Below are 27,511 nucleotides of genomic sequence, written 5' to 3' on the forward strand. Positions count from 1 at the left end.
CGTTATGGTTATATTTTTGGAGCAGGATATAAAAAATAAAATAAGAAAAATGGCAACTGCTTAATTTTCTGGTGGGGAAGCTAAGCGTGCAGTCTATGTGAACAGGAGAAACAGAGTGGAAGATAAACCGGACCAGGGTGCAGTGTTAGTGTGGTGCTGTAATGTGAAGGCTAGAGTCTGGCTGGAGTTCAGGTTTTATAAAGCTATGGGACATTTGGAGGCTTTTGCTCGGGAATGGTGTAAGGAAATGTGATTGTGATGTCAGTGATGATGAATTGGTGTTTAACAACATTATGAATATGTGAAATTCTATTTTTTTGTATTGTTGTGTATTGTTTTTTTTTTTATCTTGAAGATGTAAAGTATTTTAAAGGCTTGTTGTAAAGGTTTTTGATACAGTACAAATAAAGTACTTTAAAAATCTCTCTCTCTATCTCTCTCCCTCTATCTCCTCCCTCTTCCTCTCTTAGACAGGGTAATTTTCAGAAAATCATAACCCTGAAGGCATTTCGTGTTTATTTTTGGTACACAACATTCTAGGGGTATTAAGGGTGCTGAATCCAAATCTGCTGTATACCAAGCAAAAAATGTCAAATAAGGCCTCAAAATTGAGAAATCCACATGGCCGCCAGCGCCAGGCTGAAATCTATTTAAGTGCATATCTTTTGACTAAACAAGGTAGAAACATGAATGAAATGTGTTTTTATATGTTTGCATACATGAGGATTTAAAATCATATCCTGATTTTAGATCAGTTGAGAAAATGTTGCTTGAAACTCATATTTATAGCAGAAACGGTGGTCGTTATAGATGCTTATTACATGGCATGTTAACATTCGCCGAATGCTTGATTGTGATTGGTCAATAGCACTCGGCAGAGGTCCGTTATTACTCGATAACGGACCTCTGCCGAGCAATAATGACCGCTGTTCGCAGCTGCAGCAATCAAGCCCACGGACACACACTGCATCAGTGCAATCAGACACACCTGCCGGCTGCCGGCGATAATAATAATGACAGCGGAGCCACACAACAACTGCGTATGCATTTGATCTCGTCTTGTCGATGGTGTAAAATTGAATTAGGTATATTGTTAGTAAGTTAGCCATGTAATAAGCGGGATAATGTATAGCCTATACTCGGTCATTGTCGCAAAATAATTGACCGACATGGAGTTTAGAATACCGAGGCGCCTCGCCGAGGTGTTCTAAACTAGCATACATTAGCTATGTAAACGTAGCTATACATAGCTATACATTATCCCTTACATAACTCATCAACCAAATAAGAAAGAAAGCGGATGATCCCAGGCCATGGATTTATTCATCAAACTCTTTCTCTTGAATTTCTTTAATCAACATGACATTTATGCAAATTAGATAGTCCTTAATATGCGTACAGTAGCTTCATCCAATGCCACTTTTCCTGAATAGATAGAATAGATTATAATATATAATAAAATTAAAATATTATTTTACCATATCAATATAAGTGAATGTTCAAGTTTCTTTATTAGTTGTCATACAGAATACATAATACTTTGCATGAAATGTTTCTTTCTGTGTTGCTCCTGAGAGTGTGCTAGATAATAACAAGATAGTATAAAATAAGTATAAAATAGAAAGTCAAAAAGTCAAGTACGTAAACAAGTGTAAACAACAAAATTGTTCAGTGTATCTATATATACAGTATGTACAGCTGGTACAAAAATGGTGAGGTATAGCTTAGCTTGTGGTGCCACCTTGTAGTGGTGAGGTGCAATAAGGAATGAGAATGATGTGCAATTTCCTTACCAATAATATAAATATAAAGTGTAAAATGTGTCTAAAGTGGTAAAGTGGGTGCTACAGTGTGTTGTTTATTTAAGTGAGTGTATGTGCGCTGTGGGTGTGTTGATGGTTTGCTTATTGTTCATTGTTCATTCATTGAGCATCCTGATGGCCTGGGGATAGAAGCTCCTTCTGAGTCTCTCTGTGCTTGCCATGAGACTCCGGTATCGCTTGCCTGACCGCAGCAGTTCAAAGAGGCAGTTGTTTGAGTGGCTGGAGTCTTTGATTATTCTCTTAGCCTTGCCCATGCACCACTTGTTGTAAATGTGGGAAGCCCACCTTCAATTGTGCGTTCGGCTGAACTCGCCACTCTCTGTAGTCTGCTGCGGTCTTGTGCAGTGCTATTCCCAAACCAGGAGGTGATATTGCCAGTCAGGATGCTCTCTATTGTGCATGAGTAGAAGTTATTGAGGATCTTCTGACTCACGTTGAACTTCCTTAAGCGCCTAAGGAAGTAGAGGTGTTGTCGTGCCTTCTTGATAACACTGTCAATGTGTGTAGTCCATGTCAAGTCCTCGGATATGTGGACTCCGAGGTACTTAAAACTGTTCACTCTCTCAACCGGTGCCCTGTCGATGCTGAGGGGGCTGTAGTCCCTGACCCCGACCTCCTAAAGTCCACAATCATCTCCTTTGTTTTGCTGACTTTCAGGGAGAGGCTGTTCTCTTGACACTATCCCGCTAGAACCTTAACCTCTTCCAGGTAGGCCCTCTCGTCGTTTGCAGAGATCAGGCCCACCACTACTGTGTCGTCAGCAAATTTGATGATTGTGTTGTTGTTCCGCTGTGCCACACAGTCATGTGTGTACAGGGAGTGGAGGAGGGGACTCAGGACACAGCCCTGGGGGGCCCCTATGTTGAGAGTGATGGATGAGGAGGTGCAGTTGCCTGCTCTCACCACCTGGGGTCTGCCCGTCAGGAAGTCCAAGACCCACTGGCAGAGGTCATAGTTCAAGCCCAGGTCCCTGAGCTTGGCTATGAGTTTGGAGTGGACTATGGTATTGAATGCTGAGCTGTAGTCGATGAATAGCATTCTCACATAGTTCCCCTGCCTCTTGTCCAGGTGTGATGCTGCTGTGTGCAGCACATGGGCTATGGTGTCCTCCGTGGACCTGTTGGGGCGGTATGCAAATTGCAGGGGGTCCAGGTTGATGGGGAGGGAGGAACAGATGTAGCCCTTCACTAGCTTCTCAAAGCACTTCATGGCTATGGAGGTGAGAGCTACAAGGCGATAGTCGTTGAGGCAAGCAGGCTTGGATTTTTTGGGTACAGGGATAATGGTGGACTTCTTCAGACAGGTGGGGAAGACGGCCTGTTCTAAGGACAGGTTAAATATGTCAGTGAATACCGGGGCCAGTTGGTCGGCACAGACTTTTAGGACGCGGCCGGGGATACCATCCGGTCCTGCTGCCTTCCTGATATTCACTTTTTTAAACGTCCTCCTCACCTCATGTTCTGTTATCCTGAACACTGAGTCTCCATCAGCAGTGCCCCCCCCCCTCCATTGCAGTGGTTTGTAGGCTGGTGCTGTTATTCCCAGCCTCAAACCTCGCATAGAAGGTATTGAGATCATTTGCCAGTTGGATGTCACTGTTCAGTTTGAGGGAGGTGCCTTTGTAATCTGTCATCGTTCTGAGGCCCTGCCACATAGCTCTAGAGTCAGCCTGTTCATATTGAAGTTTAACACGATTTCACAACGTACTGGTCTGTGGCGCTGTTTGCGTTTCACCCTTGTGCCTGTTTTGATGGATTGGTCATGGTATCTGTCAAAGACGACATCTATCCTCTGGTATTTTGCTCCCATCTTCAACACGGTGTCAGTGAACTTGTTGGCATAGTCACCAAATGTTGTAGTGTCAGGTGGCTTTCCGAGTGCCATTACCAGAGCTTGGCCATCGATGACCAGGCAGCTGGGTCCCTGAAGGGTAAGATCTGCAGGGGTTTTAACTTGTTTCGTCAGTATATTTGCTAACACAGACTTGTTGGTGGAATGTAGACTCCCGTTAGTTGTGGCCAGAGATGGCGGGATGGGCATGAACTCATGCTGGAGGATATTGTCAAGGTCTACCTTACGACCTGCTCTGTAAGCTGTGATGAGCCTGTCCACTTTGATGGTGTTTTGCTTGTTCTTGGAAAGTTGCACAACTTCATACAAAAGGGCAAATGTCTTGGCTTTGTTTTTTCGAATGGGTGATTTCAGGTTCAGGTGCTGGTCACTATCTGGAGGTACACACAAACGTTTGTCCACAAACATGTTCAGTTGTGCCTGTCCAAGGTGTTCTGCGCCAAGTATGGATTCTTGAATCTCCGGTGTGACTACGTCCTTGTTGATGTATGTAAGAAAACGTACAAAAGCACATTTAATTCAGGTTTGTACTTAGAGCTGCCGCGGTATTGATATTTTCCTTACCGCACGAATTTGCGAAATATTTCCTACCGCCGCGGTTATTACCGCACAGTGCGCACAAAAAAAAATAAAAGTTTGAATGCATTTTTTTTTTTTTTAGTAGTCTACTCTTATAGCCTGCCTCTAGTCTAATGGCGCTTTTCCACTGTATAGTACCTACTCGACTCGACCCGCTTTAGGCACCTGGTACTTCGTTCCTTTTCCACTGCAGCCAGGTACTACTCCGTTTGTCTCCGTGTGGGGATGCAGGCGGGGCCGCTCGCTTGTGTACACTGAAAGCTCCGAGGGCTTGCAGCAAGCCAGAGTTTAACACAGTTTCAATCAATCAATCAATCAATCAATAACAACATTAACCAGACTCTCGTTGCGTCTATTCTGCCAAAGCTAACGTTACCTCTCATTGTGTATTCTACCAAGCAAACCCGGGTTTAACGTTACCTCTCGTGTATATCGGCTGACGGTAGTATTAGGCTAATAAGTTAACAACAACAAACTTAACACATCAGCGTTCTGTTTTTGTTCAGAGGCTACAAAGTGTGACGCGTCTCTCTTCTGACCAGTCAGTGGTCTGCAATGTTTCACATGACTTTTCTGGTACCACTTCTACCCAATAGGGTCGCTTGGAACCGAGTAGGGTATATCTGCAGAGCCGCAAGCCGCAAGCCAACTTTATTATTATGATAAAAAACAGCGGTGACGCGGTATTCAGCCTAACTCTGCGGTGAGCGTGATGCAACAGCGATAACGCGGTAATGCGGTTATCGCGGCAGCTCTATTTGTACTAGGCTTGGGCGGTATAATTTTTTTCATACGTCATACCTTGCTGACATAATACCCCGGTATACGGTATATGACGGTATGACTTTCATTTTCATCAGCGGGGGGGGGGGGGGGGCGGAGCTAACAATATACTCGTTATCACCATACATAACGCTTATATTGAAACACGTTGAGATTAGGGCCGTTCTTTCAACCTGAAAGTGCACTTTCTTCAACCTCGAAGTAAACAAATCACAGAACGGTAGCCAGTTAGTAGGTATCAACGTGAGCTCCCGGAACGGTAGCTAGTTAGTTAGCACCATCCAGGTATCAACGTGAGCTCCCGGGAAGGTAGCTAGTTAGTTAGCACCATCCAGGTATCAACGTGAGCTCCCGGGACGGTAGCTAGTTAGTTAGCACCATCCACGTATCAACGTGAGCTCCCGGGACGGTAGCCAGTTAGTTAGCACCATCCAGGTATCAACGTGAGCTCCCGGGACGGTAGCCAGTTACCCCGCACCATCCAGGTACTACTATAACGTTAGCTCCCAGTCCCAGAACGATAGCCACGTAACCCTCTGCTGGCGCGTGCTGTGCACTACAATCAACTCAGTGTAATAGCAGTCTGTGACGTCACGGTATTGAGAATCATACCGGCGGGATCTCGAAATACCCTGGTATACCGTAATACCGTCATACCGCCCAAGCCTAGTTTGTACCTTGTGTAGTCACACTTAACTCATTAAGCCCCACCATTTATTTTTCAAAAATTCGCCTAAAACAACATGCTTACATTAACATGCTTATATATCCAGATTTATAAGAGCTACTTGCATAAACTTGGTACCTGAAGAAAGCTAAGACTTGGGGGATTCTAATGTTGGTGTCCAACACTGTACAGTTATTACCAAATTGCTGTAGTATTCCTGCAAACACTGAAGACATGTCATTTTTTTTATCCTCGCCTATACAAAGATTACAGTTAGACAGTCAAAAACACCCTGTTACTCATGGTTGCACCCCAGCTATATTCTTACTTTCTTCCTCCATGGGTGCAGATGTTCTGTGCAAAGTTTCATGTCAGTAGAATAAAAACTGTGGGTTTAGCACCTGTTTTTGTGGAGAGAGGGCCTGGTGCTGGCGGCCATGTTGGATTTCTCAATTTTGAGGCCTTATTTGACATTTTTGAGCTTGGTATACAGCAGATTTAGATTCAGCACCCCTTAATACCCCTAGAAATGTTGTGTACCAAAAATAAACACGAAATGCCTTCAGCACTTTATACAAGCACATTTTCTGAAATTCTGCCTAGTCTATCTCTCTCATCTCTCTCTCTCTTCCTCTATCTCTCTCTTCCTCTATCTCTCTCTCTTCCTGTCTCTCTCAATCTCTCTCTTCCTCTATCTCTCTCTTCCTCTCTCTCTCTTCCTCTCTCCTCTCTCTCTCTTCCTCCATCTCTCTCTCTCCCTCCTCTCTCTCTTCTCTCTCCCTCCTCTCTCTTCTCTCCCTCTCTCTCCTCTCTCTTCCTGTCTCTCTCAATCTCTCTCTTCCTCCCTCTCTCTCTTCTCTCTCTCCTCTCTCTCTCTTCCTCCATCTCTCTCTTCTCTCTCTCTCTCCCTCCTCTCTCTCTCTCTCTCCTCTCTCTCTTCCTCCATCTCTCTTCTCTCTCTCCTCTCTCCCTCTCTCTCTCTTTCCTCTCTCTCTCTCTCCTCTCTCCCTCTCCCTCTCTCTCTCTCGTATGAGCTGTCCTTTCGCGTGAAAGAGCGAGGAATGGTGAATATGGCCACTTAACCTGGTTATATACTACGGAAGTGGGCGTGGCTCGGTAGATGTAAGGTGAAAAGTTCTTTCAACGTGCGCAATAGGCGCAAAGGGTTTTAATAGCTGTTTTTCTTTTAATTCGGATGTTCATTGAATGAATGAATGAATGAAAACTTTATTTAACAGATTGCAGAATGGGTACAATACAGTACGGCTCAATACATACAATTGTTAAGGGGATGCAGACCTGAGAAAGACGTTTGTCTTGTTTCCATCAGGGTCCCCCATTTTCAATTCATATAGACATATATGACATACATGACATACAGATAGTCAGTACTGCTACATCTATACATTTATGACATACCAGATTTGCAAATACAGTACTGTTTGTGATACAGAAGGAGTCAAGAAAAGGGAGTATATACATTTGACGTAGAAACTGTACATTGGAGGTTGGGTGGGGGGGGTTGGGTACATTGGGATATTGACAACCATACTGGGTAATTTACATTGGAGGTGGTTGGGGGGGGGGGGGGGGGCGGGGGGCATACTGTATAAACAAGTAACACTGTACATTGAGGGGGGGGGGGGAGGAGACACTGTACAAACAAACACAATTGTACATTGAACTATTGACAAAACCATACTAGGTAAATGACTGTACATTGGAGGGGGTTGGAATGATTGGGTTAGGATATTTACAGGGGCCAGTGTTGAATTGCAGTCTCCCGTAGGTGTCCCTTGAGAGAGGTTTTGAAAGTGGGTAGTGATCCACATTCCTTTACAGCTTTGGGTAGGGCGTTCCACATTGATGTGGCATAATTGCGAAACGTGTTTAGTCCCTTATTTGAGCCGAATCTGGGTTTGACATGATTTGTGGAGCTCCCTCTGGTGTTGTGATCGTGGTATTCACTGACCTTTGGGAAGTATTTTGACATGTACATGGGTACCTTGGTCGTGTAGTGTATCTTGTAGACCAGGCCCATTGCAAGTTGTTGTACTCTGTCGTCTACTCTAAGCCATCCTAGGTTGTCGAAGTGGGTAGGGGTGAGGTGGGTTCTAGGAGTAAGGTCAAGCAGTAGTCTGACCAGTTTGTTTTGAGATGTTTGTAATTTTGTTTTTAGCGCCTTTGAGGTGCTTTGGTACCATGAGGTGCAAGCATAGTCGTAGTACCCCTGAATGAGTGCTCCTGCCAGAGTCTTCAGGGTGTTCTTGTTTACCAGAGAGGAGATCCGGTACAAGAATCGAGTTCGTTGGTTGACTTTTTTTATTACATTGGATGCCATTTTGTCACAGGAGAGATTAGCCTCTAGGATGGACCCCAGGTAGGTAATTTCATCTTTCCTTGTGACAATATTGTCACCCACTGTAACTGAGAAGCCGTCGGTCTTGCTGAGTTTGTTATTTGAACCGAAGAGAATGGACTCTGTTTTGCCCATGTGTAATGATAGTTTGTTATCAGCGAGCCATATGCAGATTCTGCCTAGTTCCGAGCTGAGGGTTTTTTCAACCTGTAACTTGTTCTTGTCAGAGACCAGCAGGGCTGAGTCGTCCGCAAACAGGAACAAGTTGCAGTCACAAGCTGACGACATGTCATTTGCATAAATTAGGAACAGTAGCGGTCCTAGTATGCTTCCTTGTGGAACACCACAGCTCACTGTGAGGGGGGGGGATAGGGTACCGTTTACCTCCACCATCTGTTCCCTCCCCTCCCTCCATTCATATGTCACACGTCAGTCCAGGGACCTGCACATACCTTATTGTGGTACTTCTCTTAGGCAGTTCTCAGTGAGGTATAGAGGGTCCAGTCTGTGGAATGCAGCCGATCCTATGCCGAGGAAATCTCCATCTCTGCTTATTTATAAAGCAAACTACAAAAAAATGCTCATATCCAAAAAGTAGTAGATAGATAAATAGGTCATACATGTAGGTATGCATTTGGTTATGTGGGTGGGTTTGTAGGCAGGTGGGTGGGTGGTTATGTATTATTATGTACACAGTATATATGCATGTATGCATATGCTGTGTGTATGTATGTTTGTATTGACACATTAAAATATGTATATTTTTGTATGATTGATTCTACAAAACAGGGGAAGTTCTCCATAAGCCTCTAGGCTTCTAAACTTCTCCTACACAATATGGTTATTATGTATTATTTTTAACTTTTGTTTAACTCTTTGTGTTAATAAATAAATACAAAAATACAATACAAAATACAAATAGGCGCGTCCAGAGTCCAATAGGTGGAGCCAGACGCTTTGCCAGTAATCATATCACTGCTTTTTCCTTTGATGCCTCCAACACCATGGAATGTCCTCCGACTGATTGATTGATTGAACATTTTATTAACAGATTGCAGAATGGGTACAATACAGTACGGCTCAATACACACACTTGTTAGGGGGATGCAGACCAGAGAAAGACTTTCGTCTTGTTTACATCAGGGTCCCCCTTTAGGTTAACCCTTTCACTACCACACTACAGAAGGTTAACCCTTCCACTACTACACTACAGACGGTTAACACTTTCACTACCACACTACAGAACATTAACCTTTCACTACCACACTACAGAAGGTTAACCCTTCCACTACCACACTACAGAAGGTTAACCTTTCACTACCACACTACAGAAGGTTAACCCTTTCACTACCACACTACAGACGGTTAACACTTGCACTGCCTCACTACAGACGGTTAACACTTTCACTACCACACTACAGAAGGTTAACCCGTTCACTACCACAACACAGACGGTTAACCCTTTCACTACCACACTACAGACGGTTAACCCTTTTACTACCACACTACAGGCGGTTAACCTATCACTACCACACTACAGACGGTTAACACTTTCACTACCACACTACAGACGGTTAACCCTTTCACTACCACACGACGGGATGGGTTAATCGCAGAGACGAATCGCATCGGCGATCCTACAGAGACAATGCATGCGTGTGTGTTCCGGTGTGTGTGTGTGTGTTGAGGATAATTGCATGCCAATTAAAGACCTCTGAGCAAGTCCTGCATTATTATTATACAGACGGTTAACCTTAAAGTACAATGTCAAGCTACTTGTACTTTATGAGTATTTTCATTTTAGGAACTTGCTAAGAGGACATATGCTGATAAACTGGAGACACAAATGGCACAAAACGACACAAGAGGATTATGGCAGGGACTGAAGACAATAACTGACTATAAAGTCAGCGCCCCCTCAATGGGGAGCGACGACGCCTCCCTCGCGGACAAGCTCAACATCTTCTACGCTCGGTTTGGTGTAGACAGTGGCGCTGCTGGCTCTCCGGCTAGTGACGTCACTGGCGCGCCGGCTGTTGTGGAGGGGGGGGGGGCAACCGCGGGGGGGCGGGGACGCTCTCTCGTTGTCGGAACACAGTGTGAGAAGAGCATTTATGCAGGTGAACACCAGGAAGGCTGCTGGCCCAGATGGCATAACAGGACGCATACTCAAGACCTGTGCCAACCAGCTGGCCCCTGTGTTCACCGCCATATTTAATCAATCACTGGCGGAGTCAGTGGTCCCTGCCTGCTTCAAGATGTCTACCATCATCCCTGTGCCGAAGAAACCCTCCCCAACATGCCCAAATGACTACAGACCGGTGGCACTCACCTCTGTGGTCATGAAATGTTTCGAGAGGCTGGTCAAGGACCACATTTGTGCCTCCCTCCCCAGTGATATGGACCCTATGCAATTTGCATACAGGACAAACAGGTCCACCGACGACACGGTCTCCCAGGTACTGCACAGCACCCTCTCGCACCTTGACCGTCAGAAGGGGGGCTATGTGAGACTGTTGTTCATTGACTACAGCTCAGCGTTCAACACCATAGTCCCCACCAGACTGGTGGACAAGCTGATCGAGCTAGGTCTGAGCTCCGCCCTGAGCGCCTGGGTACTGGACTTTCTGAGCGAAAGACCCCAGGCGGTCAGGGTGGGGGGTCAGACCTCCAACACCATCACCCTGAGCATCGGGTCCCCCCAGGGCTGTGTTCTGAGCCCCCTGCTGTACTCACTCTACACACACGACTGTGTGGCCAAGTTCAGCTCCAACTCCATAGTGAAGTTCGCAGATGACACGGTGGTGGTGGGGCTGATCTCGGACAACGACGAGAAGGCCTACCGGGAGGAGGTTGAGGTACTGGAACGCTGGTGCCAGGACAACAGCCTGCTCCTGAACATTGGTAAAACCAAGGAGCTGATCGTGGATTATAGGAGAGGACAGCAGGAGACGCACACACCACTGATGATTAACGGGGCTACCGTGGACAGGGTGAGCAGCTTCAAGTACCTGGGGGTCCACATCTCAGAGGACCTGACATGGTCAACACACATAGACACAGTAGTAAAGAAGGCGAAACAGCGTCTCTACCACCTGAGACAGTTAAGGAAGTTCAGAGTATCGGGAAAGATACTCCAGTCCTTCTACTCAGGAGCTGTAGAGAGCATCCTGACCGGAAACATCACTGCCTGGTATGGAAACAGCACGGCACAGGACAAGAAGGCCCTACAGAGAGTGGTGCGCTCAGCCGAGCGTACCACGGGTATTGCACTACCCCCCCTGCAGATTCTATACAACAAGAGGTGCAAATCCAGAGCCTGCAGGATAATGAAAGACCCTCACCACCCCAATAACAGCCTGTTTCAGCTGCTGAGGTCAGGCAGACGCCTGCGAACCCCAGCTACTAGGACAGAGCGGCTTAGGCTCAGCTTCTTCCCCCAGGCCATCAGAGCCATGAACAATGAACATTGAGTGCTCAGAACATTGAACTGTCCACACACAAGCACACATGAACACACACACGACACGCACACTGTGCACGCTCACACACGAGCAGCCACTTAACACTTTAACATGAGCGGGCAAACACTCATGTCGCACACACGCACACTTATGGCCAAAGGAAAGGACACTTTAAATTAGAATAACAGGAACAGTGTATTGCACTACCAAAGCTAACTAGCATGTCCCATATGCTCTGTAAATAACTATGTACAGATACCGAGATGTCACTCCATGTTACCTGTTACCTGTTACTGCACAATGTTGTTTTCTTCTTTGATTCTATTATATGTACCACTGTATTGCACATCGTTGCGGGCTAGACCACCCGCATTTCATTGTATACCTGTATGCCGTGACAATTAAAACTCTTGACTTGACTTGACTTGAATAGACGGTTAACCCTTTTACTACCACACTAGAGACGGTTAACCTTTCACTACCACACTACAGACGGTTAACACTTTCACTACCACACTACAGACGGTTAACCCTTTCACTACCACACTAGACGGTTAACCCTTTCACTACCACACTACACAGTGGCGGCAAGGTGCTGTAGGGGTTAACACTGTCGCCTCACAGCAAGAAGGTTGTGGGTTCGATTCCCGCTTGGGGACCAGGTTTCCATGATGCCAGGTACCCAGGTGGGGTATCTCCCAGGCCTTTCTGTGTGGAGTTTGCATGTTCTCCCCCCGTGCTCGCAAGGGTTTCCCCCCCCCCGATAAGATAAACACAATGGAAAAACATGCACAACAACAGATCGCTAACGCTGTGGCGTCCTTGACGAAGACGGACAGGAGCACTTGGATTGGTCCCCTGGCGCGGCTCACGTTGACGCCTGTCTTCTCCCGGCTGCCCTTGGGGGGGAAGGACGACGGGATGGGTTAATCGCAGAGACGAATCGCATCGGCGATCCTACAGAGACAATGCATGCGTGTGTGTTCCGGTGTGTGTGTGTGTGTTGAGGATAATTGCATGCCAATTAAAGACCTCTGAGCAAGTCCTGCATTATTATTATACAGACGGTTAACCTTAAAGTACAATGTCAAGCTACTTGTACTTTATGAGTATTTTCATTTTAGGAACTTTATACTTTTACTCCACTACATTTCAAGGGAAATATTGTACTTTTTACTCCACTACATTTATCTGAACCCATCAGTTACTAGTTACTTTCAAGAAAAGGATTTTGCATAGAAAACACAATATATACAACATTAAAAATAATTATGAAGATTATATACTTTCACATGTGAAGCCTGTCAACTTCAAGAGGACGTAATCAGAGCAGCATATCTGGACCACATACCACTTTAACATGACCTTTAATCAGAGCAGCATAACTGGACCACATACCACTTTAACATGACCTTTAATCAGAGCAGCATAACTGGACCACATACCACTTTAACATAACCTTTAATCAGAGCAGTATAACTGGACCACATACCACTTTAACATAACCTTTAATCAGAGCAGCATAACTGGACCACATACCACTTTAATATAACCTTTAATCAGAGCAGCATAACTGGACCACATACCACTTTAATATAACCTTTAATCAGAGCAGCATAACTGGACCACACACCACTTTAACATCACCTTTAATCAGAGCAGCATAACTGGACCACACACCACTTTAACACAACCTATAGAGGTCAATTTGGTCTTGGGGGATTTCAACAGCGCGCGTCTTAAAAAGGTGCTGCCGAATTTCTATCAGCATGTGACCTGTCCCACCAGAGGCGAGAACATATTAGACCATGTATACTCGCAATTTAAGAATGGGTACAAGTCACAGGCTCTTAGTCCATTCGGTAAAAGCGATCACGCCGCAATTTTTCTTTTGCCTAAGTACAAACAGTGTCTCAAGCGAACGCCGGTGGTCTCGCGAGAGGTTAAGCGTTGGACCGTGACGTCAGTAGAGTCACTCCAAGCAGTGCTGGGAAGCACAGAATGGAGTGTACTCCGTGATAACACAGCCAATATTAACGAATACACCGAAACGGTGATTGACTATGTCTGTACTCAGGTAGAAGTAATAATCCCCACCACCAAAATTAATATCTACCCAAATCAAAAGCCCTGGGTAGACAAATCCGTCCGTGAGGCTCTGAAAGTGCGCACATCAGCATACAACACCGGGCTGGTGACAGGCAACATGGAAGAACACAAGATGGCAAGATACAACGTCAGGAGAGCAGTAATAGAGGCAAAACGGCGTTACAGGGATAAAGTTGAACTTCAGTTTGAACAGGCTGACTCTAGAGGCATGTGGCAGGGCCTCAGAACAATGACAGACTACAAAGGAACCCCCCTCAAACTGAACAGTGACATCTCCTTAGCAAATGATCTCAACTCCTTCTATGCGAGGTTTGAGGCTGTGAATAACAACACCAGCCTACAAACCACGGCATTGGGGGGGGGGGGGTCTGCTGATGGAGACTCAGTGTTCAGGGTAACAGAGCATGAGGTGAGACGGATCTTTAAAAAAGTGGATATCAGGAAGGCAGCAGGACCGGACGGCATCCCCGGCCGCGTCCTAAAAGTCTGTGCCGACCAACTGGCCCCGGTTTTCACTGTCATCTTCAACCTGTCCTTGGAACAGGCCGTCATCCCCACCTGTCTGAAGAAGTCCACCATCATCCCTGTACCCAAAAAAATCTACGCCCGCTTGCCTCAACGACTACCGCCCTGTAGCCCTCACCTCCATAGCCATGAAGTGCTTTGAGAAGCTAGTGAAGGGCTACATCTGTTCCTCCCTCCCCATCAACCTGGACCCTCTGCAATTTGCATATCGCCCCAACAGGTCCACGGAGGACGCCATAGCCCATGTGCTGCACACAGCAGCATCACATCTGGACAAGAGGAAGGGGAACTATGTGAGAATGCTGTTCATCGACTACAGCTCAGCATTCAATACCATAGTCCCCTCCAAACTCATAGCCAAGCTCAGGGACCTGGGCTTGAACTATGACCTGTGCCAGTGGGTCCTGGACTTCCTGACGGGCAGACCCCAGGTGGTAAGAGCCGGCAACTGCACCTCCTCATCCATCACGCTCAACATAGGGGCCCCCCAGGGCTGTGTTCTGAGCCCCCTCCTCTACTCCCTGTACACACATGACTGCGTAGCACAGCGGAACAACAACACCATCATCAAATTTGCTGATGACACAGTAGTGGTGGGCCTGATCTCTGCCAACGACGAAAGGGCCTACCTGGAAGAGGTAGAGAACCTGTCACAGTGGTGTCAGGAGAACTGCCTCTCCCTGAACGTCAGCAAAACAAAAGAGATGATTGTGGACTTCAGGAGGTCGGGGGTCAAGGACTACAGCCCCCTCAGCATCGACGGGGCACCAGTTGAGAGAGTGAACAGTTTCAAGTACCTCGGAGTCCACATATCCGAGGACTTGTCATGGACCACACACATTGACAGTGTTGTGAAGAAGGCACGACAACGCCTCTACTTCCTCAGGCGCCTAAGGAAGTTCCAAGTCAGCCAGAAGATCCTTAGGAACTTCTACTCATGTACAATAGAGAGCATCCTGACCGGCAACATCACCTCCTGGTTTGGGAATAGCACTGCACAAGACCGTAGCAGACTACAAAGAGTGACACGTTCAGCCGAACGCACAATTAGAGGGGGGCTTCCCACCCTCCAGAACATTTACAACAAGCGGTGCAAGGGGAAGGCTAAGAGAATTATTAAGGACTCGAGCCACCCGAACAACTGCCTCTTTGAACTGCTGCCGTCAGGCAAGCGATACCGGAGTCTTATGGCGAGCACAGAAAGACTCAGAAGGAGCTTCTATCCCCAGGCCATCAGGCTGCTAAACGAACAATAATCGCTAAACGAACAATAATCACTATGCAACAACCATCAAATGCACACAGCACACACACCCACACGCACACACACACTCACTCAAACAAACAACACACTGCAGCACCCACTCTCCACACTTAGATCACACAAACACACTTACACTTTATATTTATTGATAAAGGATTTGCACTACAACTCGTACACCTACTGTGAATTGTACCTAAACTGCACCTCGTCCATTTATGCCTTGCACTATATAGTATTGTATATTAGTACACTGCACAGTATTGTATATTGTATGGTAACTACGTCTACGAACATTGTACATATGTCTAAACTGAACACTGTGACCTCTTTTTTTTTCTTCTAATTTTTACTATGTTTTTATTTCATACTTATCTTGTCATGCACAGTCTCTGGAGCGCAACAGTAAGAAGCATTTTGTACAAAAGTATTCTGTACTTCTGTATGACAACTATTAAAGAAACTTGAACTTGAAACTCAATGGATACACAAACGTCACAAATGTAGAATGTGTGCTTTTACTTTAGATACTTAAGTACATTCAATAGGGACCACATCTCCCCAGTCCTTGTCTCTCTCCACTGGCTCCCAGTGAGGAAGAGAATCAACTTTAAAATGCTACTCCTCACCTACAAAGCCCTCGACGGTCTCGCTCCGGCCTACATTGAGGAACTCTTGGTCCAACCCATCAGCTCCAGGTCCCTCAGATCAAATGACCAACTGTGGCTGAGGGTCCCACGGGCCAAACTGGTGACAAAGGGTTTCCAGTAGGGATGCTCGATATTGGCTTTTTTACCGATAACGATATACCGATATTGTCCAACTCTTAATTTCCGATACCAACCGATACCGATATATGCAGGGTCCCCCCCCCCCCCCCCCCCCCCCCCCCAAAACGGAATAATTTCAGGTAATTAACATTACATATCTCTTGTTGTGGAATTAACACAACATTATGCATACTTTTGACAATAAATAAAATCAGAATTTGTTCGTACTTGCTTGCCTGGGTAAATAAAGGTTATAGAAATGTAATTTTTTTTTAAATAATTGTTTATTTTTAATTTTTTAACCGATACCGATATTTTCCGATATCACATTTTAATGCCGATATAGATTCCGGGCCTTTGCAGTGATGACGCCGACACTGTGGAATAAGCTCCCTCTCAACATCGAGTCTGCCACCACCGTACAGACATTCAAGGCCTCGCTTAAAACCCACCTTTTCTCTCCGGATGATCACTGAGTTACTTTGCTGTTGTGTTGTGTGTCTGAGGTGTTCTCATGTTCTCTGTCTGTCCGTCTGCCTGGTTCCGTTTTCTTTGTCCTGTCCATTTATCTGTATTCTTTTTCCCCCGGGCTGCGCCCCGAACCGATGTAAATATTAGCTGGGGGGTGCATTATAAATGCAAATATCATATCATATCATATCAATAGCAAAAACGTCTCTACTTTTACTTAAGTAGAATTTTTATGGAGGACTTTTACTTTTACCAGATTACTCATTTATCTGAGTACTTTTACTTTTACTTAAGTAAAGGAACTGTGTACTTCTTCCACCAATGACATTTAGTAATTCTCATTAAAAGTTCTGTACAACAGGTCAGCAGGAAGGGTGCAACTCCTTCAACGAAGTAGCACTGCTTGTCAAACAGTGCTAAGCTTGAGTGCTACAGTCTTGAGTCAGTGCATCGTAGTAAAGACATACTACCATAGTAGGTAGTGATATAGGCAAGGACGATTATTTACATTTAGTCATTTAGCTGACTTATGTATCCAAAGCGACTTACGCGTTCTGTACAACAGGTCAGCAGGAAGGGTACAACTCTTACAGCTGAGTAGCAATGTTCATCAAACAGTGCTGAAACCTGGGTGCTGCAGTGGTGAGTGCAGAGCAGTAGAGACATATTAGTATAGTAGGAAGAGTGCATGATAGTAGAGGACAGTAAGAAGGTTATCTTTGTTCTTTTTTTTTTTCATTTCAGATATTGGGTCTCATTCCCGAACGGATTTACGACCAAAGATTTCCTCTTAGGCAGATTTCTGCCAATTTAAGACATATTAGGGCTGGTAGCGCGATTCCCCAAATTTTCCTGAGATGGGATTTGAGCGTGGCTGAGAGCAGATTTAAGAGTGCTGAGGAGCACACTTATGATTGATTGACTAATTGAAAATTGTGTTAACTTGACAGACTGTGTTCTCATAGTGATTCGTTCGTGTCAACGCTACAGGCCTCCTTGGAATTAATTACTTAATCATAATTAAAATAAATATGACAATATTTGTACGATGAGAAATTACGCATTTGATGTCGGAAAAATAAATAATATGGATTCATCTGATCACAGGGCAGCTGGGTTAACCATATCTAAACCAGCTATTTTGGACACATGTATAATTACTTTAATTACTTAGATATTCAAACACAATTATGCAATTATTGTGAAATGATTGAAAATAATAATTATTTTATGCCTTCTGTGGAATTTGTATTTCTTATGTGTTACATATCTGTTTTAATGATTAATTATATACATTTGAAAGAATGCAGGTCAACATGCAATATATCCCATTGATTGGTATACAATGGGACAGACCTTTGTTTGATAATAATAATAATACATCTATCTTATATAGCGCTTTTCCAGGTGCTCAAAGACGCTATATATATAGATATAAACCTGCATTCCTTCGAATATATCATTAATCAATTAAACTTATATTGAAATACACTATATAGCCTATACACCAACACTGAAATTACAGTGGATAAATAAATAAATAAGAACTAAAGCTAATCATGTGGAAATAGACTGCATTAATATTCCATAAGTCTTGTGTGCGCCAGTATAGCCTACGTGTCTAATGAATTAACAGTATATAGGCTTATATTATTCTAATTACTTGTTTCATTAGGATTTAGTAGATACTATATATATGATCTGCCCTACGTACAGTATAAGTACAGTCTGTACTTATACTGTACGTAGGGCAGAGCATATATATATAGTATCTACTAAATCCTAATGAAACAAGTCATTAATGGAATAATAAGCCTTTACTGCGTTCATTCATTACGCGCGTCATTTAGTCGACGACAAAAGGCTGATCGGGTTTCGGCTGTCCTAACTGTGGTGGGAAGTTCGTTCCACCATTGTGGAGAGAGGACCGAGAATATGCGGCTTCTCTTTGACGACCTCCCGGAGCTCGGATAGGAGTGGCTCTGAGGCGGCCAGAAGAAGTAGAGCGGAGGGGTCTTGAGGGTGTGTAGTTAGAAGATGCAGAGCGGAGGGGTCTTGAGGGTGTGTAGTTAGAAGATGCAGAGCGGAGGGGTCTTGAGGGTGTGTAGTTAGAGACCATTGACCGGAGGTAGGCAGGAGCCGTTCCATTCGCTGCACAATATGCCAGGTCGAGGGCCTTGAAGCGGAATCGTGCGGCGATGGGGAGCCAGTGCAGGTCCCTAAGAAGTGGGGTGACATGGGCTGACTTTGGTAGGTTGAGATCAGACGGATGAGTCTGGATGAGTTGAAGAGGCTTGGTGGTGGTGATCAGTAGACCAGCAAGCAGTGCATTGCAGTGGTCAAGGCGAGACATGACTGTTGATTTGGACAAGGAGATGAGCGGCTTCTTTTGTCAGGAAGGGGCAGATCCTTCTGACGTTGCTCATGAGGAATCTGCACGTGTGTGTGTATGTGTGTGGGGGTGGGTGTGTGTGTGACACGCCCCTTGATTGTAATGAGCTGGACAGGTGTGTGTGTGTGTGTGGGAACATGAACGCGATATCTGCCATGCGAGACTAGGCGAGCAGGCTATAAGGCTTGTTGTCAACTATGAAGTGTTCGACTTTCTGACTCCCCCCCGGCTGCAATCGTCTCTCGCTTGTTCGATACGAGAAGGCATGAGACGTAATAATGTTACCCTGAGATTTTGTGTAGAGGGAAAAGAGGAGGGGTCCAAGGACCGAGCCCTGGGGGACACCTGTCCGAAGGGGGCGGGGGGCCGACAGGGTCCCTCTCCGTGACACTTGGTAGGAGCGGTCGCCGAGGTAGGATGTCAGAGCCAGCCACTCCCATTCCTGTGAGGGACGCGAGGAGGATCTGATGGTTGGCTGTGTGGAAGGCTGCCGACAGGTCCAGGAGAATCAGGACAAAGGAGAGGCCTTTCGCTTTTGCTAAGTGAAGAGCATCTGTGACCGCAATGAGGGCCGTCTCTGTGGAGTGACCAGTCCTGAAGCCTGACTGATAAGGATCTAGGAGGTCATTCTGTAAGAGATAATCACTAAGTTGGTTGGATACAGCACGTTCAAGTGTTTTATTAGAAAGAAAGGAGAGAAGAGAGACAGGACGATAGTTGTCTATTTAGTAATAATATGTTTTTGGCTAAAACTGACACATTTACAGAAATGTTTATTAATGTGTACTGTCCTTTTTAAATAAACTGAAACTGAATAATAATAATAACTTTCTTTTTATAGCACCTTTCATACAGGGGATTGCAGTTCAAAGTGCTTTACATCAGTAAGAAATAAGACATAAAATCAGTGTAAAACAAGCAGCAAGAGCAAAGCATAAAGTGGGATAAGATAATGCAGATATTAATCAAATCATATCAGAACCTCACGTACAGTAGGCTTCTTGAATTTCTGTAATCTCTTACAAAACATGATAAAGGTTATAGTATGGACCCAGCGGATAGTGGGGCGTAAAGACAAAAGTAAAAATAAGTAAAATAATACCAAGGGTAGAATTAGCAGACATATAAAAATCACAGTTTTTCACATTAGGATCTAACATTCCAACAGGCCACCTTGTTTATGGTTTGATTCGGTTTTATTAGAATAGAAAAGACATGAATGATGAAATGAGCACATACAAATACATTTCAGGTAACTAACATTGCATACCTCTTGTCGTGGAATTAACACAACATTATGCATACTTTTGACAATAAAAGTATGCATTGGTGGGTTAATTTCACTGGATGCATCAACAAGGCTTTCTAAATGTAAACATTATCTGTGCACCTCCCCTTTTCTTCTCTCTCTCCCTCTGGTTCTCACTCTCCCTTTTCCCTCTCTCTCTTTCCTTCTCTCTCCCTTATTTATTGTAATTCTCCTTGTATACTATTGCTACTGTCATTTTGTATTTAATTTACTTGTACAGTATGCATGTACAGTACACATAACCTTGTTTTTTGTTGCAGCCCCCCGCCCCCCCCCCCCCCCCCATTTCCTCTAAAGGATATAGGTTTTTGATCAGGCTGCTTTTGTATAATAAGAATTTGTTCTTACTTGGTTGCCTGGGTAAATAAAGGTTACAAAAAAAAGAAAAAAGATTTAAAAAGAAATAAAAATAAAATCCGATATTACATTTTAATGCCAATATTGGCCAATAATATCGGTAGGCCGAAAATATCGGACATCTCTAATTGGTATCAATTATATTTAAAAATAGATACGCTGGTCTCAGGCTCTACCATATGTTCATTAATTCTGCTGTTGCACCATAGTAAACAAATATCCCTGGATAGAGGGCCTGTGTGAACATGGTCTGAACTGTATGGAGGAGGGTCATGGTCATGGTGTCAGAGACACTGTAGAAGGACAGAGTACCTGCCTTGTGATCCAGGTACACTCCTATCCTGGAGGACTGAGGGCCTGAGACTGTAGTCTGAACACTATTGTGACAGAACATGTAGCCTCTTCTGTAGCTGTAGCTCACTAAACACCAGGGCCCTATTCCCCGTACCTGGTTCAACTAAGTCGATCAAGATGTCATTATCCAGATTCAGTTAACCCGATGTTTGAAGCCGGGATTTTCCTGTTCCTCGAAGGTGGATTCAGTCTCGTTAACTCAAGCCAGACTTGATACTCAGGATCAGTGCGCGCGCCCGCCTCAGCCGAGAAGACAGCAAGTGTCGAGAGCAGAGATTCTGATTCTCTAGCGGCATTGATTGATTAATTGATTTAAAACTTTATTAACATATTGCAGTACGGCTCAATCGCCTCGCCGACAAGTTAAATGCGTTATCTATAGGCTAATTTTAAGTCCCTCATTACCTCAATCAATCAGATTATATTTCTTTAAACTTGCCTGCTGGATTGAATAATCAAATGAGATCTTGCTAGCGAAAATAATTAGTAAAACTGTTATACAGAATAACGATACGGCTCCCTTACCCATTGATTGATGTATGGTCAATCTTTTACTTATCTTCTCTGTGGTGTAACGGGTTCTTCTTTTGACTTTCACGCAGACGACCGGGGTTCGAAACCCAGTCGTCTCCTTCTTTTTGCAATATAGGAATAATTCAATTTGGTGCACGTTGAGAGCTATATAAAGAATGACATCCTCAATGCATGTAGATTTATAATATTTTGACTTAAAACTAGGCTACCTTTGCGTATAATCATTAATATTATATTCCAAAAAATTATATTGGAAAGACGGGGTTTCGAACACCGGTCGCCGGGTTGCCAGGATTGAGCACTACCGCTACACCACTGTGCCAGATGGGATAAATTCATTGTTTATACATTAATGAACGAGAGACCCGTGTTTAGAATATTCTTTATTTTGTTGTTGTTGCACCGAGCGAGCGCCACGGTATATAACGTGCATTATTTAGGACAAAGTGAATTTAGTATCAGCATTTTGGGTCTATTTTACATTTCAAAAGACCCCTCTGGAAGAATGGAGCACAAAAACGTAATTCAGAATGGTATAACGCAGATCCTAGGCTGTGGGAATAATTTCAGGAAACGAGCTGTCACTTTCTTTGCGGGGGCGTGGCTGTGCCTGATCCGGCTAACTTGAACTTAAACTCTGCTTTCGACCAGGCTCAAACTTTTGGATCTGTTGTCATGGTGATTTGGACAATCCAGGTACGGGGAATCGGAAAGTCCGGCTTAAGTCAGACTTACCCGAAAGTTATCCGGCTAACTCAGTTAACCAGGTACGGGGAACGGGGCCCAGGACTTGTTATTGCCTCCAAAGCCTGACTCATCATCATCACCATCACCATCTCTTCTCATGTCTCTGTAACAGACTGCCGTCTTAACATAGGAGCCGCTCCACTCTACTTCCCAGTAACAGCGTGCAGACTGACCCTCTCTGCACAACACCTGAGGCCAGTCAGTGAATCTCTCAGGATGGTCAGCGTAGCCCTGGTAGTTTCTTGTACGAGTCACCTTCCTGTTCTCCACTGACAGGGACAGGCCGTTCATCACTGTGTTTGGGTCCAGTGAGAGGGGACGGGCGTCTGGGAGAAAAAGACATGACATCAAATCAGAGCAAGTTAAACACACAACCTCTACAGGGAGGTGCAGTCTGACGTCACTCTGGAGCGCCCGCGAGGTCCACTCGTACAGGGATTCATCACTGGGAAAATGGATCATGGGATAAAAGACTCTGTGCGGAGCTCCGTTGTTAGGTGCAGGTCCAGGCAAAGCAGCCTGGCAGACGGACAGCTTCTGTAGGATCCGTCTCTCTCGTATCTCCAACTGACCCATATTCAATTCAGATTCTTTAACTGTAATTTTTTTTGCTGTTTTGCTTCATGTATTACATACCTTGTAATTTTATTTGGTTGTTTGTTTGATGTGTGTTTTAATGATTTCCCTTACCTCTGTGATGTATGTGTCATCCGTCTCTTTTCTATTTTATCCTCTCCTTTTGTCCTCTCGCCAGGCCGTCATTGTAAATAAGAATTAGTTCTTAACCCTTTCACTACCACGCTACATAAGGTTAACCTTTCACTACCACACAACAGACTGTTAACCGTAAAAAAATTATATAAATAAAAAAAGATCCCCGATATACTGTATGTAGTCTTTTACCGACAGGTCAACATCGATAACTGCCACATCACCCTCCAAGCAGTCATACGGTTTCATTTTTATTTTACAATGGTAATAAATTACGACATGTCAAGTGCCAAAACAAACATGCTAACCTTTTTACTCCAAATTATGTAAGGGATAATGTATAGCTACGAGGTCATTGTCGCAAAATAATTGACCGACACGGAGTTCTGGAACACCGAGGCAGCTGAGTGCCGCTTGAAGAAGAAGTGCAGCAGGTGCGGTGGCACCCACTTGGAGGTCCTGCATGACATCAACAGGCGTCAGCCAGGACAACAGAGTGGGCCCGTTGCGGTAATGTACCATGCCGAGGCGGTGGCACCAGCACCGAAGAGCCACCAGACCGCTCCCTACTGTACCTACTGCGACGGCGGACACTGGCTGGCACAGTGCGCCGAATATAAGACACTGAACCCCGTCCAAGTTAACCAGTGGCGTGAGGCGGCCCAGGCGGGCACCGCTTACCGCGCAGCACGGTGCGGAGCCCACCAGAAGATCCAAGGCAACCGACCAACAGGAGTGCTCCACATTGACCAGCATAGCGGGACCCCCCGAGTGCTCCTCAAAGTGGTCAGAGTGCTCCTGAGCTACGAGGACAAGGTCCTGGACACTTACGCCGTCCTGGACGATGGGTCTGAAAAGACTCTCCTCCTCGCTTCCGCAGCAGCCCAGTTGGGCCTGCGGGGTGTCAAAGATACCATGACCATACGCACCATCAGAAGGGACCAGAAGACCATAAAAGGTGAAAAGGTCTCCTTCAAGATAGCAGCGGTGGACCAGCCCGAGAAGCAGTATAGTATAACCAACGTCTTCACCAGCCACGACATAGGCCTGTCTCAGTACACCTACCCCATCCCACAGCTGATGGCTAAGTATGTGCACCTACGTCAACTACCTATACCGCTTATCGACGGCGCCACACCGACCCTGCTCATCGGCTCCGACCACGCGGACCTCATTCTCCAAATTGAGGCGGCCCACATCGGACCCAAAGGATGCCCAGTCGCGGTTCAGACCCGACTGGGATGGACGCTCCAGGGCCCCCTCTACGGACTTGACAGTCAACCCACGTCTACACGCTGCCTACACACAAAGGCGAGCGACACCGGCCACTCCCTCGTACAGCAGAGGCTATTGACATTAAGCGAGAGGCCCGTGAGAGAACCGTGGGCACCAGAGGGAGTTCGGAACTCCACCCCCCTCAGCTGCGCTTCAGACGTAGCTGACCTCGAACCTAGCACCCCAAGCGACTCCTTGACGGGGCGGCCGGGACCGGCCCCTCCTCAGACGGGGTACAGAGCAAACAAGAGAAACAGACGGAGGAGGAGGAGGCACAGCCAAGCACAGATCAAAGCAGTCTCAGGCCCGCTTCCTCCTAAACCCCCCTTCATCCCGTCCAGTCGTCATGACCATAGACCAGTCACTACCCCGAGCTGCGTGGCCGGCCGGCCGCGTAAGCAAAGTGACCACTGGTGCCGACGGAAAGGTCAGAGCGGCAGAATTGCTCGTCCAAGGGCGGACCTACAACCGACCCGTGGCGAGGCTGATAGAGTCGCCAAGGCTCCCCGACTCGCTTAATGACGACCATGACCCCTGACTTTGTGAACTGCCTACCCTCACAACGGACATTGAGTAGTGGACAGTGCGGTTAATCTGCCTCTGCTTATCTAATTAGGTGGGACTAATTAGGAGGCGGCTGTTACAAAGGGTCAGATTAAACCGAATATATGTATTTATTGATTGATATATATTGCATAATATTTGTATATCGTTTGATATCCCTTGTGTATTCTTTGTACATATACACGGAATATCCCTTTAACCTAGTACAGACCATAATATTTCGTTCTCCTATTGGACAGCGCCCTCCAGGCGCCAGCGACCATGCCCCCAGAGTCGAGTTCAAAGCCACCGTCAAGACATGTCTGTACATGCCCGGCTCTGCCCAAGACTACGAGACAGGAATAAGGCTGGTACTAGTTTATTCGCCAAACGTATAAATACGTCGCAGGTGGATACAGCAGTAGTCTTAGTAACAAGTTGAAGCCTCACACTACGATACAACGTGCTGTGAAGTGGGCCTGTTTTGCCCCAAAATAGAGTCTTGTATTATCCTAATACGTTTGTTCAACGTATCGTTCGCTCCTTACTAGTAAAGCCTTCATCACGAGTCAAAGACCAAGTGAAGTGAGCAACTGTGCGTCTAAATAGAGCACTTATAGCCGCGTGCGAATAGGATAGTAAAGTGTCAGAGCTTGGTTGAATAACGTCAAGTTCAACTTAGTTAATGTGAACCACCGCGCACCGGAGGATCTACACCGGTGAATGCAGAGCCCCTTTCCGGCTGGATTATTATTCTTATTGCTTTGGACCAGGCTGTTGGAGCGGAGAAGAATCGTCAACACCCACTGCTGTGGGATCTACCCGTGAGGAACATCATTCGAACCCGTCTCTATTGGAGAGGCTGGTCGGCTTTCACCTGTGCTGCACGCATACTGGGATTACAGCTGCTGCTTTTCGTCTGCTGATCCAGGGAGTAATACCGCCTCCCAAGCAGGAGCTTATTGAGTCCCGTGGAACCAGACTTTGCATTCGAACATTTCCTCCCCCTGCTGGCTTACAACCGGTGGGAACCCCCCTACCAGAATCTCCCGCTGCCTCCCCAGAGTACCATAGATATAATTCTTAATATTCAGGTTGTATAATTATCTCCTGCGTAACCAGAGAATGGACATTCATTATTGATTTGCCTACGCACATTCCTTTGCCTTACAAGAGCATCCAAAGTAAAATAGAGAAGTATATTATGTACCTTTTGCTGCAATAAATACTTAATTACAACTTTGTGTGGAACCGATTTCATTGTGGGGAAGTGTTCTCATCATATACTCGTGTACGGTATGGCCCGTAGTAAAGTACATAAGACGGTAGTGGTTTAATGATACCAATACTTATTAATACAGTCAGGGAATTGTACCCCTCAGTTACAGTGAAGGTCAATTATTTTGCGACAATGACCAAGTATAGCTATACATTATCCCGCTTATTACATGGCTAACTTACTAACAATATACCTAATCCATTTTACACCATCGACAAGACGAGGTAACAATTCTGCCGCATTAACATTGAAAAGCGTTCCATTCTTGCACAAGATGTGTTCCCTTCTATCACTAACATTATCGTTTAAGCATTTTTGCAGTAGGAGTTAAATCATTTTGTGTCCTGTACTGTTGTAATTGTGTAGGGACTGTCCTGCTCCACTAGGGGCAGGCTTTTCTCATTCACTAGGCTGGAAGCGCGATTTTGCGCGCCGCGTGGGAGCAAATTCGAGACACATATTCGGTTGCAAAAAGGTGTCCCACGGTCTCCTCTATGGCCGTGAATATTTTCACACGGATCGGAATCACGGCGCGCCCGTGGGACACTTTACCGTTTCGGCGAGTTTATTCCACGCTTTCAACTTTCCTTTTCTAAGCGTTTTCGGGGCTACATGTGAATGGGTAAAAGTTGCGGGATGCCCAGATGTACCCACGGTAGAAAGCTCGCGTGGAGCCCATAATAGGCTCACTTAATACAGTGTTTTTAAAAGCATGCAACATTTTCAGGGTCGCGAGCCGACCTTTTCCCCTCGTTTTCGATGATGGAAGTGATTTAGGAAAAGCTTCGGCACGCCGAGAGGTACCCGTGGATTTAATCTCGCGAGGATCGGGGCAATATTCGGCCTGTGGGAGCCGTGGGAGAGAGAGAGAAAGAGAGAGAGAGAGACAGAGACAGACCTGTCCTGCTGCATCACTGTGATCCACTGTCCTGCTACATCACTGTGATCCACTGTCCTGCTACATCACTGTGATCCACTGTCCTGCTACATCACTGTGATCCACTGTCCTGCTACATCACTGTGATCCACTGTCCTGCTACATCACTGTGATCCACTGTCCTGCTACATCACTGTGATCCACTGTCCTGCTGCATCACTGTGATCCACTGTGATCCACTGTCCTGCTACATCACTGATCCACTGTCCTGCTGCATCACTGTGATCCACTGTCCTGCTGCATCACTGTGATCCACTGTCCTGCTGCATCACTGTGATCCACTGTCCTGCTACATCACTGTGATCCACTGTCCTGCTACATCACTGTGATCCACTGTCCTGCTACATCACTGTGATCCACTGTCCTGCTGCATCACTGTGATCCACTGTCCTGCTACATCACTGTGATCCA

The 27,511-nt window shown here is 45.6% G+C and overlaps 1 protein-coding gene across 1 annotated transcript in view; it reads right to left on the bottom strand.

Moving 5' to 3' along the window:
* Positions 1-27,511, bottom strand: part of LOC311234780 (E3 ubiquitin-protein ligase TRIM47-like) — a 107,623-nt gene that overhangs the window by 41,383 nt on the left and 38,729 nt on the right. Inside the window, exons 6-7 of the mRNA XM_084322024.1 lie at positions 22,380-22,681; positions 20,977-21,069 (exon numbers count right to left, since the gene is read on the bottom strand). Coding sequence (XP_084178150.1) covers positions 20,977-21,069; positions 22,380-22,681 — 395 coding nt within the window. The remainder of the gene's footprint in view (positions 1-20,976; positions 21,070-22,379; positions 22,682-27,511) is intronic.

The sequence above is a fragment of the Notolepis coatsorum genome (genome assembly GCF_963971535.1).
Source record: "Notolepis coatsorum genome assembly, chromosome: 9".
Taxonomy (NCBI): Eukaryota; Metazoa; Chordata; class Actinopteri; order Aulopiformes; family Paralepididae; genus Notolepis; species Notolepis coatsorum.